The sequence below is a fragment of the Lacerta agilis genome, chromosome 8 (assembly GCF_009819535.1).
Source record: "Lacerta agilis isolate rLacAgi1 chromosome 8, rLacAgi1.pri, whole genome shotgun sequence".
Taxonomy (NCBI): domain Eukaryota; kingdom Metazoa; phylum Chordata; class Lepidosauria; order Squamata; family Lacertidae; genus Lacerta; species Lacerta agilis.
Window position 1 is genome coordinate 49,286,239 of NC_046319.1, and position 17,157 is coordinate 49,303,395.

General features: G+C 48.6%; 1 protein-coding gene across 6 annotated transcripts in view; it reads right to left on the minus strand.

Moving 5' to 3' along the window:
- MTSS2 (MTSS I-BAR domain containing 2) overlaps positions 1-17,157 on the minus strand; it is a 58,495-nt gene that overhangs the window by 4,219 nt on the left and 37,119 nt on the right. For 3 of the 6 annotated variants that reach the window (XM_033157330.1, XM_033157327.1, XM_033157325.1), the window contains 9 exons: positions 14,425-14,509; positions 14,016-14,107; positions 13,190-13,264; positions 11,405-11,413; positions 5,491-5,648; positions 3,965-4,072; positions 3,056-3,153; positions 2,000-2,126; positions 359-433 (listed from right to left, as the gene is read on the minus strand). In XM_033157330.1, coding sequence (XP_033013221.1) covers positions 359-433; positions 2,000-2,126; positions 3,056-3,153; positions 3,965-4,072; positions 5,491-5,648; positions 11,405-11,413; positions 13,190-13,264; positions 14,016-14,107; positions 14,425-14,509 — 827 coding nt within the window. The remainder of the gene's footprint in view (positions 1-358; positions 434-1,999; positions 2,127-3,055; positions 3,154-3,964; positions 4,073-5,490; positions 5,649-11,404; positions 11,414-13,189; positions 13,265-14,015; positions 14,108-14,424; positions 14,510-17,157) is intronic. The other 3 variants (XM_033157328.1, XM_033157326.1, XM_033157329.1) reach the window with 2 other exon arrangements.

Sequence of the window (17,157 nt, forward strand, 5' to 3'; positions counted from 1 at the left end):
GGCAGAGCTGCAGAGGAAGCCAAAATCACACCGGAATCATCAAGCCAGGACCAAAAAAACGACAACCATCAAAAAGCCAAGAGCCAAAAGCCAGCCAACAAGGTGGGACCGGGAGCAGAAATGGTGGAGGAAGAAGAGGAGAGGGAGGCGGCAACCAGAGGAGCAGGAGGAGGTCCATTTCCCCAAAGGTTTGTGACATGCTAAAGCCCTGCAGTGCATCAGCCACTGGGTGGGGTGCATATCCCAGGATCCTGGGTGTGTGATGGGTGGGTGGGTGGGTGGGTGGGAAGGATGTTGCCGATTTGCGTGTCACCTTCCGGCCGCCTGACCATGCCCCGGGGGCAGAGCTAGAACTGACCGAGGTCGGGGAGTTGCATTCGCTAACAGACTGGCAGGTTTCTGAGGCCTCAGACGATGCGGAGCTGGAGGACTTCTGCCATGCCCAAAGTCCAAAGGTCAGCAGGAGCAAAACAGACATATGGGAGAGAAGGGAGAGAAGAGACCTGGTTAAGCAGCTGGTGGAGGGAAAAGCAGCAGGCAGAGAGAGAGAGAGAGAGAGAGAGAGACCCGAAGAGGCAGATGCAAGCACAGGGCAGCCAGCTTTGACACTCAAGAGGCAGGTGTTAGATCACAGCAGGCAGTGCAAGCACCGGAGGAGCCACACGCGCTCACAGGAAGCCCATGAGGGGCCTCACATGGATTTTGCAAAGGCACTTCCAGGCCCTCTGTAATAACTTTTCAGCAGGAGAAGCGATGAGGAAGGAGCTGGGAGGAAGGAAAGCCTCCTCCCCCCGCAAGGGCAAGAGGGAAGGACCAGCTGCAGGAAGCAGAGAGGCAGGAGGGAAGAGCCTCCTCTCGCCCAGGGTGCGGAAACAAGGCACACAGGAGGCCAGAGGGACGTCCCAAACTTCCTGCACCTTCCTCACAGGCGCACACTCAGCAGCTGCCCTCTTCCTGCCGGCAGGCCAGCCATTCTGCTTGCACCTCCATGAGACACTTTACAAAAACACAACATTATTCATAGATATCTTAACTTGCTTTTCTTGGAGCCCCCCTCAGCTCAGGGCGGCTTGATAAACCTTTGCTCTGCAAGTCTTGGATAAAATCCCTCAGGACAATCTGTTGCAGAAGCCCCAGAGAAAGAGCTGCTGGCTCTTTACACTTAAAAGAAATGGGGACGTGAGAACCTTTGCGTGGCTGTAACCCTTCACGGCTGTGGGATTCAGAAATCCATGCTTTAGTGCCGCCTTCACAGGCCTGGAGCCTTCCAGATGTTCTGGGCTCTTAATTCGCACTGGCGCAGGCATCGTAATAGGCAGCAGGCTGGCAAAAGCTGCTTGAGTGGGTGAGGGGCTTGTTACATTCCCTGCAGCACTCAGCCCCTTCCCCAATCACAGAGAAGTAAGCCATTATGTGCACCATTCAGCTGGAGGGATGAGAGAGGTCTTTTTGCCCTTCAAGGTAGGCTCCGAGCTGCAGGTCCCCCAAATCTGAAGCCTAGACATCTATGTAGGAGTTCTTCATCACCCCTGGAATCAGCAACCACAGGGTGGCCAAGGAGAGAAGCAGGCTTCTTTTCCTCACACAGATTTCTGGGCCTGCTCCCTTCCCAGGCAAAAAGGAGACATGGCTGCCAACAGCTCACCTGGAGCCAGCCAAAATGGGGACTGGCACACCCACCCGCTGCACAGCCGATGCAGTGCTGGCAACCTACCCCACCTAAGTAGTCAACCAGCCTGGTTTATAAAAAGGAAGGACTGAGGGCAGAGGAATCTGATTAAACTGGAGGGGGTGGGGGGTGGCAGCTCATTCAAGGGGTCTGTCACCTGTCCTATGGCTGCCAGCACCCTGTACTTCCACTAAGAGGCTGTGCATCCACAACCGGATTGGGCCTGCCTGCAGCAGAGTAACAGCAAGAAGAGTGTTGACAGCTGCCATGTTTGCCCAGGGCTTCCCCTTCTTATTCTGTGGCCTTTGGCGGCTGCCCCGCTAAGCTTACCTGACTGGTGAGGTCCGAGGGCATTGGCGAAGGCGGCTTGGAGAACATGGCGTCCTGGGAGATGAAGCCAGAGTCATGCGATGAGACGCTGGACAGGCGGGTGTTGGCATTGACGGGCTGTGCCAGGCTGCGGTAGCGACATATGGAAGTTGGTGAGTATGTTTCAGAACCCGTGAGCCACGCGGGGCCACCTTGAGCACTGCTAGCACCGCTAAAGGGTAGCAGGATGAGACGGCATGGCAGGTAGGAGGGGGGCAGGACGAGGCACGCAGGAGAGACAAAGCGCATCATCAAAGTGCATTGATGCGGTAGGAGTGAGAATAGCAGGCGGTGCAAAGGAAGGGAGTGGTTTTTTTTTCCATTTATCAAAGAAAAACCCAACCCAGTCCAATCCACACTAAGTGTGTGGAATTAAGTGGCATTACAAACAGGAAAGGAGCATATGGGGGGAAAGTGACACACTTCATCTCTCCCAGCTAAGAGACTGCAGTGGTGCTGAGGGCCTGACAATGATCACACACACACAAATATACACAAACAATCCCAGGGTGTTTCTGCACTAGGCCCACTGCTCTGGAAGTGCCATGTCCCCCCACTTCTTAGTCCACATGGCATGCCAGAGTTTCCTGAGGGAGCCCGAGACACAGTCGCAGCATAAGCAGGCAACATGTGCTTAAAGCACCTCAGGGCTCCTGTGCCTTTAAACATGTCTCCTTTGCAAGTTCAGGTGACCGACTCCATTGCTTCCTGTTGATCCAAACTAGGGGACTGTTGATCAACAGAGCTTTGATTTGCTAGTTTCTCTTCCCACGGGGATGGGGAGAGGTTTTCATTAGTTATTTGAACTTGGGATTTTAAAAAACCCCCACAAAAAGCGCTATTAAAAAAAGGAGTGGAAAAGAGTCACTCAAGAATTAAAGCACCTCACTCGCTACCTCCGTGGGATCATACAAATGGCGACAGGCCCACTTAGAGAAAGGAAGGTCATGCTATGCTGTCCTTGGCAGTCATGCCCTTGAGCTGGGAGATTCCTCCAGCTGCGCCAAACACACCTACCTGCACATGCTGGATTTGCGGGACCCAGAGCTGCTGGGAGAGGATGGCGGGGTCTGGTAAGACCAGCTATAATCAGAGCCCTTCAAATCTTTGATCACCTGCAAAATATTTGGCATTAAAAGGTAGCTCCGTGACACTTCTCAGGCTGCAAAACGTTCTTCCAATTGTGTCTCATTTGTCATGCCAATTAGAGCAGAGGCCAGGGGGTTACTCTGTTTTCTCAGAAAAGGAGGACATGTCACCAATGGCCACTCAACAATCCTACACAGGCAGGCACACGTTCTGACAATCCCCCATTAAGACCACCTTTAGCTGCCTCGAGACCACTGGTCCATCTAACCCCTTCAATTCCACCTTATAAGCCTACACTTTTCTTTGTTTAATTCTCAAAACACATATGTTTGCACATAATGCCCATAAGTGATTACTGGGTTTGGCTAAGCTCCTGTCTCCATCACTGTGGGTGTGAAGGAATAATTAGTTTCCGTTATTTAAGGTATTTTGAACCTAGGAAGTATTTTCCAGTTCCTTCCTTTCAGATTGCCTCCTCCCCGGTTTCAGTTAGAGACTCTGCCACTGCTAGAGGTTTGATGCTGGGCTATCTGGGCACCCGTCACAATTAAATTCTGGAAGCTGGAGCTTGGCTGGACTAATTCCATATTTCCCAAACTGCATGATGCAATAAATTAACTGAGAATTTAATCAAGGGCCTTCTAGGGTTTGTTCTGATTTAGTGAAGCTGCTACTGTGTTCTCATTATTGTTGCTTTTAAATTGTTAATGTTTCATCTTTTGTACTGGAAGCCACTCTGAGAATTTGACTTGAAGAATCACATACAGATTTGGTATATAAATCCAAATAATCCTTTTCTAAAACCTCCCCAGCACTCCATCCCTTTGGCTCTCTCACCTGTTCACTGGCCGATGGCAACTTGTGGGGGTCAGCTGTCAGGACCACCAGGTCATCAATGATGCCCTGCAGGTGGGTGATCTCTCCCAGCATGGTTATCTCTCCATTCTGCAAAAGAGACAAAAGGAGAGAATCGGGCATTTGCCGCACTCTGGAAAAATATACAACTCAATATTCCTGCATTGCAGGGGGCTGGACTAGATGATCCTTGTGGTCCCTTACAATTCTATGATTCTATGATAAGTATCCTTGCATCACAAATGGACCCTCTGCAAGTGCTGGTTCTGTCTGATGAACATTATGTGGGTTAACCTGGTCAGGGCCCAGCCATATGATTCCCTAGCCTTGGAGATAGAAGTATGGATTTTTGGATGAAGAGCCAAAGGCAACTTAGCAGTTCAGCCTGGGTGATACTACCACAAGCACAGTCCACCTCTGGTGCTGATGGGAGTTGTAGTCCAAAATAACTAGAAGGCACCAGGTTGAGAAAGGCTGGTCTAATATGTAGTCATCAAGAACCACATACGCGACCTTGAGCTCCTTGGAGGAAAAGGTCAGATATAAATGCAATAAATAAACAAACCAACAGCATCTCATTGATGGTTGGTGCACACAGCCTTCTTAACCTTAACTTGGCAAGCCCACCTAAATCCACAATAGGACTGGCTCCCATGCACAGGGGTGAAGCCTTGGAAAGGAATGGATAGATAAAGACAGGATGTACAGGTGATACTCAAAAAATTAGAATATCGTGGAAAGGTTCATTTCTTTCAGCAATTCAACTTAAAAGGTGAAATGAATACATGAGATAGACTCATGACATGCATAGTGAGATATGTCAAGCCTTTATTTGTTATAATTGTGATGATTATGGCGTACAGCTGATGAGAACCCCAAATTAACAATCTCAACTTTGGAGTTTTCATCAGCTGAACGCCAAAATCATCACAATTATAACAAATAAAGGCTTGACATATCTCGCTTTGCATGTCATGAGTCTATCTCATATATTAGACTCCAGTAGCTAATGAAAACAATTGCTTACACAAATGAACTTTTCCATGATATTCTAATTTTTCGAGTTTCACCTATATATTAGCCATATGAACAGCGCAAGACCTTTTAAAGTATTGCTTCAGGTGGGAGCAGAGGTGTGTGCAGGTGTGTGACAGACAGTGTTGGGCGCAATCCAACACTGTTAACACCCCATAGCTCAGAGTAAGTCTAGGAGGAGCCGGAGTTTGTTTTTCTCTGCAAGTTGCCTAAATTTGCATCTATATGCAAAAATCGCCACATACAAAATTGAGGCACATTTTTCTCCAATGGGCCCATGCACCAAATATTTTAAGTACCTATCAATACCCCAGATGTATAATGTCACCATGGGAGGGGTGGGGGTGGCTGCTAGAATTTTGTTTGCAAATTAAAATACACTATAAATAAGGGACTTGTCTTCTTAGTTTACTCAACCCATGAAACAAATGTGGGCAGCTGAATATTGGGTAAGGTGGGGGGGGGGCACCTACCACCACAGGTTGCAAATAAGCAATGAAGGTGCAGAACCGCCCTCGCTCCTCAATGAGTGCCTTGCGGACAGCCTGTTTCTCCGTTTCTTCCAAAAGAAGGTACATGTCATTGACATCTTGGAGTGCATTGTCCAGTTGAGGCTGCAGGTCCCCTTTACCTGAAAGAAGGACAGGGAGACAGACATCACCTCCTCTTCACCCACCAGCCCCCAGGTCCAGCCTCAAAGCTCTGGCCTACTTCTGGAGGTGGCCCCTGAACAGATGTGGCATCTCAAATCTGTATATTTCCTGACTATGGTGAAACTGGGTAACCTAAACTGGAGCACCGAGAGGTCCTCTAGGTAGGGAAAATGCCAGTCTAGAAACAAACGATTTTACTGCTGCGAGTGATGTCTCCCGATATCTTCAGTGACTGGTGGTCTCTGCTGAATAAACACTACCTGGGCATAGAGCAGACTCCAACCTGGTGTCACAGATTTATGTCAAAGAGCCTGTTGTGTCCTCAATAAACGGAAATTCCCCAGGTTCTATTGTTCAGACATGAAATTAAATTCTGTTTAAACCTGTTTGTTTATAGCATAATGCAACAGTATCCAGACTTACTGAGCTACCCAAGAAGCAAAAGCAACCATTTTGTGAGTCCTCTGACATGTACTAGAGATGTTTAAAATACTCACGAGTGCTGTGAAGAAACACACCCAAGTTGGTTTGCCAAACGCTATGAGGGGCTATTATTTGTTCAACCCACAAGCTATTTCTGGAGCCTTTTTGACTGAACAGCAGGTTAAATGACTTTTTAAATAAGTAAACACTGGTCTTTGACCCTGTTGTCCAGGATTTGTCATTCTGATGAACTCTGATGTTGGCTCTGGTGCTCTTCAGGCCCTATTGTTATGACAGAGGGAAGCTCAGTTTCATGCTTGCTTAATTTTTATGGACGTTCACATGTGATAAAATTGATGATTTCAGACAAGTAGCACCATGACTGCATATATTGCAAATGTCTATAAAAGTGTGAGGGCCACTGTTAATATCTGTGGCTGGCCCTCCAGGAGCCACTGGGCTCCTGGCCCACATCAGCCCTGGTGACATTTCTGTCCATGTCTGCATTCCGAAAGCAGCGACATTGGCCAGATATGTCATATCACTGGTCACTGTGGAAAGCAACAAACTGTATTTATGTATTTTCTAGGCTGCATGTTGTGCACCGAATGCCTTATACTTTGTACACCGCTTTGGAATTTTTAAATATTAAGCAGCTTACAAGTAATTTAAACTCAATCTATCAATAATAACTACATTTGTAAACAGGGCTAAGCAAAAACCTTCATTGTTTTTCAGGAACATCTTCGGCATTACTGAACATGCCCAACATGCTATTTCAATATTGATTGGAAAAAATGCTCTCCCACGTCTACTTCATTTGACTTCGCAGATGTCATCATGGAACCAAGCCTTATTTCACCCCATAGTCCCCAACTGCTACCAATTCATGAAGAAGTATAAGGCAATAAAAGGGGTGGAGGATGTCACAACTGTCCCCATCTCCACTCCAAGGAGCATCTCACTCCTCTCCTTGAGCGCCTGTGTTGGCTCCCACCAAGGATGCAAGCTCTCCATCCCCTTCTCTTCACTTCCTATGAAATATTCCTCTTTTTGACCTCTTAGTCCGAAGCAAGCTCTTCGTTACCCCTGCCTTCTTCTCCCTACTCTGCCTCTGCACCTTTGACTATGCCGTTCTACAGCACCTAGAACAGCAGCCTCCTCGCTCACTCTCAACCTGTGAAGTCACCTTCCTACCTTCTTTCTGGCCCATCGTGACCTCTGCAAAGCACAATGGCTCTGCCATTCCTGCTCCTCCTGTTACCACTCCCTCCACCTCCATGATTCACACAAGTCCTTTGCCAAGCCTCTACTCTCTAGACTGGGAAAGGAGCCATCATACTGCTAGCAATAACTAAATGTTACATGAGATGCTGGTTGTCCTTCTCATATAGGGTTGCAGGGAGAAGAAAGCCCCATTAGCCCACACGTCTGAAGGGGTCACAGTCAAAGCAGTGGGAGGCCTTCTCCTGCTATGCAGCTTTTTCATTTTCTGGGTGTAGCAGTAAAATTGGGCCAAGACAACAAGAGGCCCATGTTGCCTCTGGCTCTTCAACTCTCCAAAGGTGGGCAGGTGTGTCTAGATCCACCCTTTTCTGCTTCTTTGAATTCACCCCACAGGCTTTTTCCAATTGCCCACTGGCAAGAGGAGTCCCAGCAGTTGGCCCAGCAGTGGATCTGTGTATCACTAGCCAGATACAGAGCACAGTGGTCCTTTGGCACTCCTAGAGTCACGGAGAGGGCTGCCCTGCTCCCATGATGCACCTTGCCTTTCCCTCCTCCGTCCCAGTTTGTGCTGGATTCATCACTCTCTCCTTCCCACACAAACGCATTCACAATTCCAACACTGTAATTCAAAAGCAGAAGTTCAAATTCATTCCAAGTTCAGACCTTAGTGTCACAGCGGTGCTGAAATTTGTGTGATTCAGTTGCTTGGAAGGCTGCACTGTGAGCAATCTGCGGTGGGATAGGTGGGTATTGCTACTCATACAAATACTCAAGGACACACAATGGGAGACACAGACACGTGGACTTCAAAAGCTCGTCGGAAGCACAGACACCAAGAGAGCCCTTAGGTTCAAGGCTTCCCTGGAGCTGTCCATGCTCACAACCACCCATTGATCACAGGGTATGCAAAACAGAGGTGCCAGCAAGCAATTCACAATGTGTGCAGAACCAACCATGAAATGCTTGGTTTGATGAACAGCAATGAAGACCACCCTTGTGCAACCACAACCCTGCTGTCACTCAGATATGTTGCCTTCCACCACCACCACCAGCAGCAGCCCACATGCAAAGAAGGTAAGGCAAGATGACTGAGCAGCCAGGCAGGTGGAAAACCAGTGTGGGGAGGAACGGGAAAGACTGGAAGAATGGCTGATTGCTAAGAAATAGTCAAGAAACAGCCAAGCTGTTGAGACAGTGGGCCCCAGGATATTGGAGGGCTAAGGCTGAGATCCTGATGTTTGGTCTTGGCAGCCAAAAGACCCAGGAAAAAGGAGCCATAAAGTTGAGGGGAACCTGTCAGACCTATATAACGCTTGCTGAATTTAATAATGCTTGGGAAAAGCCAGAACTGGCCTTTTGAAAATGGAGACCAAGGCACCAATCCACCCTTCTGATGAGCTGTTGCTGAAGGGTGCACTCCCCGTCCAATTCCACTTCCCCCACACCCCCAATCTCAAGGCTGTCACTCTCAGGGGCGGATCTGGGCCCAAGGTGGGTGGATCTCAGCATTTGCCCCAGAGCCATTTTGGAGCGGTGCAGCAGAGCCAAAGAAAGAGGGGTGTCCAGATGGGAATAATGAGGCCCTGTGGTGATGCTGATAAGGCCTGAAATGAAAGCCAACTTAAAAAACACCCACTGACTATGTTTTGTTGCTTATGCCTTTGTGGTTCACAAGGGTGAGGATACTAAGAGGGATCATAGGGATGCTCTTGTGAGTGTGTCACAGCACAAGACAAGGCGGCCTCCTCTTTGCTTTGGCCTAAGCGGGAAGGAATGGTTATTCCAACCTGCACCAATCATTTTAACCAGGCCTTTGGTCCCTAACTGAAAGCACCTGGGGCCCTTAAGTGCCCAGACAAATGGTGGCACTCTGCTGCAGGTGGAAAATGTGGTCTCCCTCTGAAGGAGACCTAGCCACCTTCCAAAACAGCCTTCCCTGAAGCCGGTGCCCTCCAGATGTTTTGGGTTACAAATCCCATAAGCCAGTGGTGTCCAAACTTTTTTTTCAAAGAGGGCCAGATTTGATGAAGTGAAGGGCCATGGGGGCTGACCAAAGGGCCAACAAATGCTTTTGAACTTTTTTTTAGAATTGAGGTTATTGAGGTTTTTTTTTAGGATTTTACCCCGGGAAATAAACTTCCATTTTGTGTTCAGCTGATGAATTCAAAGTGTATGTGCTTTCAATGTGCCCCTTTGATTTCCCCCCTTTTCAAAGTGGCAATGAAGCAGCCTTGCACTGAGGCAGACCCCTGCCCACCTGTCCCAGAAGTGGCTCTGCAGGGTTTCAGGCAGATGGAGAGGGTCGGACCCCTTCTTCCTCCTTCACATTGCTTGCTGCTACCCAATCCTTTAAACTGGGATTGAACCCAAAACATCAGGCACAGGCAAACTCGGCCCTCCAGATGTTTTGAGACTGCAATTCCTATCAACCCTGACCACTGGTCCTGTTAGCTAGGGATGATGGGAGTTGTAGTCCCGAAACATCTGGAGGGCCGAGTTTGCCTATGCCTGCAATACATTCTGTAAAATAACCCAGTTTTTTGCAGCGACCAGGAAGGTGGGGCCTGAATGCAACTCTTCCAAATCAGACTAAGGGTTTTCATGTTTGCTAGGCTTCTTTTAAGACACACAGAGCACTGTCTTTAGAAAACAGCTTCACAACAACCTTGTAAGGGAGCTTAGGCTGAAAGGTAGGGACTTTCCAAGGCCAGGAAAGGCCCAGGGTTGAGGGGCTCAACACATGCTGGTGGAGGGCACAGGGCTGACGCAAGGGGTCGTGTAGCATCATCACCTCTTATACTGTATGATGAGCAGCATAACAATAATAGCTCATCAAAGGATCAAGATGTGACTGGTGTACTCTTTTCTCCTTTGCATGCTTAACATCCTTCATGCAAGTGCTTCTGGCCCAGGCAGCTGAAGCCAGGAGGATCAGCCAGGCCACAAGCTGCATCTCCTGCAAAAGAATGGAAAGATGCCCTGTTTCTCCAAGGCCAACTTTCCTCAACCTGAGGGAGGACTGGATGAAATAATGTTCTTAATAATGTTTCCAACTGAAACTGCCTTAGGGCATTTTTAATTGCAATTGTTTTTAGAAAGGAGAAGAAAAAAAACCTCTTTCAATTGTTGTGTTTTTGAAATGGTCAAACTATAGATAAATAAGCCTGGCACACACACCACATGTTTTGACCTAAAAGGTCTCATAAGCCTCAGCCAGCAAGACAAAATCGAAAATTCTTTCTAGTAGCACCTTAGAGACCAACTGAGTTTGTTCCTGGTATGAGCTTTCGTGTGCATGCACACTTCTTCAGATACACCTGAAGTGTGCATGCACACGAAAGCTCATACCAGGAACAAACTCAGTTGGTCTCTAAGGTGCTACTAGAAAGAATTTTCGATTTTGTTTTGACTATGGCAGACCAACACGGCTACCCACCTATAACTCAGCCAGCAAGGCCAAGGGTTGGGGATGGGGGTAGGAGTTGTACTCCACCAACATCTGGGAGGCACCAGATAAGGGGGGAGCACGCGGGGGGGGAGAGAGATTACTCTAAACAGAGGGGAGGCAAGAGCCCCAAGGATTTTGGCACCTCAGGTGCTTAGCTAGTTTGTGGATGGGCTAGTCTGGGGGTTGGCATAGTAGGGGAGGTGCACACCCATTTCCTATGGGGTCTTGCTTGCCAGCAGGCCGAAATAAGATGGCTTTGGAAAAATCTCCCAAGTCTCCAATTTGGGCTGAGGTATGCTGCTCTTCTTCAGCCTCAGCCTGGCCACCTGCAACATGGGGGGCAGTGATGCTGGCCTGCCTTACAGGGTCGTTGCAAGGTTCACTGAGAATAATGAGGCAACTTTGAACTTAGCATTTCTGTTCTTGCCATGTGGCCTCAGTCGGCCCCATCAGCTTAAGCTGCTCCCAACCCTCAATGCACCACTTGCGTCAGCATGGCCTCCGGAGGTTTCATTTCATTTCAAGCCCAACCGAAACAGAGTGGAGGGAGGAGAGGATTACAGGTAGTGAAGCCAATAGCGTGGAGGAAGGGTGAGGGATGCCTGGATGAAGCTGAGATGGCAACGTTTGACTTACCAAGTAGCTCTACAGGAAGGATGTGGAAAGGAGGGAAGAGAAAAGAGAGAGGGAGGAAGAAGAGAGAAAGAAGAATGTGTGAAAGACAGGCTGATGTATAGAGCCATCTTCTCACCCGGAACAGGACCCCACAGAACCACCACCCAACTCAGCCACATCACCAGGTACAACTGCCCTCCTGCTATAAAATGACAGCAGGGGACAGCCGCGTCTGGTCAGGTCTTCTCCACTGGCACAAGGAGCAAAAGTGGGATCCACAGGACTCTGGTAACCTCCCCAGGTGGAAGGTCCAGGGGTGGGGTGGGGATTCCCCAAGGCAGAATGCAAGTGCCCCAGACCCAAGCCAAATGCCACAGGTCCCCAATCCACCTTGCATGGAGCAGCCAAATAGGAGGAGGAAGGCACAGGGATGTTTGCACCCTGCACCTTGTCTTTCCCAAGGAGTCAATGGTGACCACGTGCCCATGTAACATCTGGTTTGGGCCTCAGAGGGTGTGCTGCAAGAAGACCCCTCTGAATACCTAGAAGGACTGAGAATGGTATAAGACGCCACACTGAGAACGCCAACACAGTTCTCTTCCCATGATAGAGTATGTGCATAAAGGGGAGGGATAGGCACTTTGATAGGCAATTATCCCCAAGGCCCCCCCTCTCACTTTGCAGTCAGCACCAGCATACACACATGGTAACTTCAAGGAGCAACGACCTGGATCAACACACTGGCCTGATTTTAGGGCAATAAGAACTTAGCAAGGCTCTGAAAGCAACCCTCCCCTGGCAATCATGTGTTCACAAGATGGGAGGGCAGACCAAAAGTGCGGAAACTTAAAGCACCCCCTGCAGAAACTGCCACTCTCACCCAGACCCATTCAGACACACAAGCGAACAAGAGGCAGGCAAGCTCCCTTCTCCCCTTGGAATCTGCTACCACAACTCTGCAGACAGCTGGGCCTTCTTTCTCCTTGGGGGTTTAAAATGCCTCACAGCTAGCTGAGAGGCATGCATGTTCTTCTGCACTTAAAACAAATAAATCCAAGATTCCTGAACTGAGCAAAGGTGAATGATACAAAATAGGAAATTCTTTCCAGTAGCACCTTAGAGACCAACTGAGTTTGTTCTTGGTATGAGCTTTCGTGTGCATGCACACTTCTTCAGATACGAAAGCTCATACCAAGAACAAACTCAGTTGGTCTCTAAGGTGCTACTGGAAAGAATTTCCTATTTTGTTTCGACTATGGCAGACCAACACGGCTACCCACCTGTAAGGTGAATGATGTGAGCCTAATCAGCAGACCTCTCACTCGGCCATCTCCTCTGGTTTCTGAGGCCTCAGCCAGCATTGCCCACCCACACTGTCAAGCCACAGGGGCCAGAAACTTGCTTTAACACCCGCCCCCAATAAATTCAGGAAGCTGAATTCAAGACTTCATTCTCTTTTCTGTCACTGCCTAACACAAAGTGCCGTCTCACCTGCAAAGCAAACAACCCACAAAAGGATTTGGAGAGCCTCTGGGCCCCAGGACATTATGCCGCAAGGAGGCCTCCACCATAGTTTAACCAGGATCTTACACTGCAATGCATTTAACTGAAGAATTAAACCAAGGTCCTTGCTCCATCCATGCCATTACCTGCACAGGGAAACGTTCACTGCTAAGGCAGAAGCAGTTAAGTTTATCCAAGGGCAGCCCAGCAAATCCAGTCCCCCTCTTCAATCAGGGGTTGGAGGCCAACATCACTAGCCAAACTGAGCTGCCCTTTGGCCAGAAAGACCCTGGCAGATCTTACCTTTGCGGGCTTTCTTCTGAAGCTTCAGTGTGTCAGAGGACTTCTTCTTTATCTCGTGGCGGGCCCGTTTGTATTCTAAGGAGACAGGAACCGGGAGACATGAGGCCTGATTCCAAGTGACCAGAAGGCAAACAGCTTGGCAGACAGACCCCAAGGTCCCCCACATGGCATGAGCAGAGAAGGGAGGCCACTGATCTCTATGGGGCCCAGACTCAACTCATGGCTTTCATCTCCTCCCACCCTAAGCCCCACAGTCCTGACCGCCAAGTCACATCCTTGCCACTGCTTTCCTCTGAGCATCAGACACTGCCTCACAGGCTATGGTATGGAAGCTGCACTTCTCAGGATAGGATTGTGTTGCGAAGAATTATCAAAACAGAGAGTATTATTGGCTGTCCACTCTCTACCTTAGAATGTATCTATACCATCAGGTGCCACAGAAAGGCATTAGATGTATCAAGAGACCCATCGCACCCTGGTCACCGTTTCTTTGAGCTTTGACGGAGATATAGAATAATGAAGGCGAGAACGAGCCGTCTCAAGAACAGTTTCTTTCCTAGAGCAATTTTGGCCTTAAATGGAAACTCTGGACTCTGAAGTCATCTTATTTTATCTGTTATATTGTCCTGTATTGTACTGTGTTTATTAGTATTTTTAAATTATGTGGAGTGCCTTATTTGAGTTGATATAGCAACCGGGGAATTTCATTGTTCCCACAATAAAGATCTATTCTATTCTATTCTATTCTATTCTATTCTATTCTATTCTATTCTATTCTATTCTATTCTATTCTATGGGGCAGCCAGGGTGCCTCCTGCCCTTTTACCTTTTGCGTGATCTTTGTCAAGCTGGTTAGCCGTCTTCTTCCAGTCCTCTATCCGATCCTGCAGGGGGTTAATCAGGCTCTCCATCAGGGCGCTGCAGGGGGGGAGGCACCCAGAGAGAGGCGGGTTAGCAGGGCCAAGGGACGTGGAGAAGGGTTTGCAACGAAATCCCCATAAATGTGCCAAGGGGATCCAAATGGCTCAATAACTCATTCTCTGGATTGAGTATGGAAGTGGCTCGAGTTTCTAAAACCCTGAGCCTCCTTCTGCATGTCTTGCCTATTTCAGCACCTCCTCAATCCCGTTTTCGAGGCCACTGAGCCTCTCCCTCTCCTCCTCCTCCTTTGGAAAGGGAGCCTGGGGCTGGCCCACACACATGACAAGCACGCGAGTCTAACGAAAGGCACTTACTTGGTAAACTGCCTCAGCTTGGTCTCAATACTGCGGTGCCGCATACACATCCGGGTTAGCGCGGAGCCGATGTCCCTCGTGGCTCCTGAGGTGAAAAACCAGCCCTCATGTTAATGGACAACAGTCAAGAGGTACTACAAGAAAAATTCAAGTACGAAATTCCTTTTCTTTCCTTCTCTCTTGTTCAGTCGGAGAGAAAGAAAATGGAGAGGCAAGGAACTGAGATGTCACCACAGGCTGAAGGAAAGCCTGACATTGGGGCTGTGTGAGGGAGTGAGATCACATGGGCTGTGAAACCGAGTTGCCTGAGAGTCTGAGGAAGGAGCACCTTGTTTCGGAAGTAGCAAAGCAGAGCTATCAGGGCTCTCCCCTGACTTTCCTCCTGAGGGGGCATACAGAAAGACATCATGTTACTCTCACAAGAGTCCTGCAAGCTGTTTCTTCAGCCTCTACTTGAGACTCAACTCCTCCTCTCTGGACATCCATTTTCCCTCAGGGAAGGTGGCGGCAGAGCAGGGATCTCCTGAACACTGTCCCAGGTCTGGCTTTCTATCCAGTCACCTCAGAAGCCCCTGTTATCTCCAGACATTACATGGTACTGAAAAGTCAGAATAATAGAAGCTCTTATGAAACATTACTTTGGGGCAGCATCTTCCCCTCCAAGATTTTACAGGTGAAAATGGACTCTCCAGTGGGCTTGTAACACCCCCCCCAAATCACCTCACAAACACTTCTTCCCCTTGCCAAAGGTTGTTCCAGGATTCCATTCATGCTAGAGTGAGTCACTTGGCAACAGCCTATTTTATACAAATTAGTAAAGTGTTCACAAGAGTTTCCATTAAAAAGAGAGGGGTTTTCCCTCTTACACAGTGGAACTAGAGGCTGTGTTTGCAACTTAAAGAGCATCGGAAGGATCCTTCCAAACTGGGAGATTAGGAAACAAATGCATTTTGATATAAGAAGGTGTGTGGAGTGGAATGCATTTGGGGCACACCCCCTAACTTCACCCATAAATACACCGTGATGAGGTCTCAGCTGCATTGTAATGTTGTAACCTTTCCACAAAGGGGGGTTGATTAGTCCAGCCCCTTTGATAATTTTGGTTGCTCCTTTCTGCCTTTCCCTCCCATGTCTAGAATATCCTTTGAGTTAAAGGCTATCACTATCAAAGGCTAACAATCGGCTCCAAGTCTAGATTGAGGGCCCTGCCTGATGGAAAACAGAGCAATTCAGATTTTGTCCATTGGGGGTAGCAATAACCACACTGACACTGACCCACCCCCCTCTCTCTGCGCCTTGAACATGAGGATATGAGTGGATGGAACAGTCTTTTATAGGAACCGCCCATCAAACTGCATCCCTCACAAAGCATGGATTATGGGGCATTCTGCTGCTTGTGGGAGAGAAAAATGCCCTCATACACTAATTCACATGGGAGCCCAATCCACTGAGAAGTTATCTAGTGCAAGCTTCATTGAAATGACCGTGAACATGCATTTTAAGGGGCCTTTACACAAGATGAGATGGCACCCTGTGAGTCGCAGCTAAATGCCCTTGATAGCATCAGAAACTAACAGCCAGAGGTGATTTCTGTCTCTTTTTGCTCATTTCCGTTTCCACTTGTTCCTGGCCACATGTGCCGTAATTGCTGTGAGTGCTGCAGCTGGAGAATAGCCTCTACCAAAGGTGTCATTGACTTTAAAGAAGCAAGAACTCAGGACGAAAGGGAGAAATGAGCTAAGAGGAAGGCAGCTTTGGCAAATCCTCACCATGGTCAACTCCCACCCAGAAACCCATGTCCCCACTGTGGAAGGACGTGTGGATCCAGAATTGGCCTCCACAGTCACTTACGGACTCACTGTTAAGACACTGTTCATGCAAGACAATCTTACTTGGCTACGAGTGATCGCCAGAGAAGAAGAATTGCTGCTCTAGCCTTCGCCAATCTGTTGCTCCCCATATGCTAAGGACTACAATACCTGTTCTGACTGGGGCTGTTGGGAGTTGCTTCCCAAAACATGAATGGCACCAACCTGGCGAAGGTGGCTCCAGGATCTAGACTACCTTCTGTTTTCCTTGAGATATACATAAAAAGTGCCCCCCAAAGGATGTGTCTTCCTCTCAATCCTGCCTTTTAAGCACTTCCTAGGAAGAACACATTGCGTATTCCCACAACACCGAAGCAGAATGACTGTGAAAGATTAATGAGGCGAAGGCACGCAATTGTGGCAGGAAAGACGAATGCACAGAAATCACACGTCAGAGGAACCCAGTGTCACCTGGGAATGGCAGATCCACCCCTCAAAGGTACTGGGAGGGAGGAAGTTAAGAGTGGATGCAACAGACCATGATCAACTCAGCCGACATGATGAATCCAGGTTAATGAGAGATCTGCACGCACACCATTATGCAGCACTGTGCGAGCTGCAGAGAGCAATTTGCCCCTCTTCAAAGCGGAATCTAAGGTATGCCAAAACATTTCCCCTTCTGCTGGCCAGCCTGAGCTGGCCAGGAAGTGGTAACGGTTGCAGGGAGTCTCCAAGACATTAACACAGCCTTCAGGAAGGGATCTTTGGAGGCTGCCCCAGAGCACTTGACATGCATTCTCTAACCCTACTCCTTAAAACAGCCCTTTAAAGCAGGCCAGCCACCATACTGTTTGGAAAGACACCTTTCATCCAGCTCTGGGTGAGCCACCCGATGCTCATTCAGTGCATGAGTTGGCCTGACCTG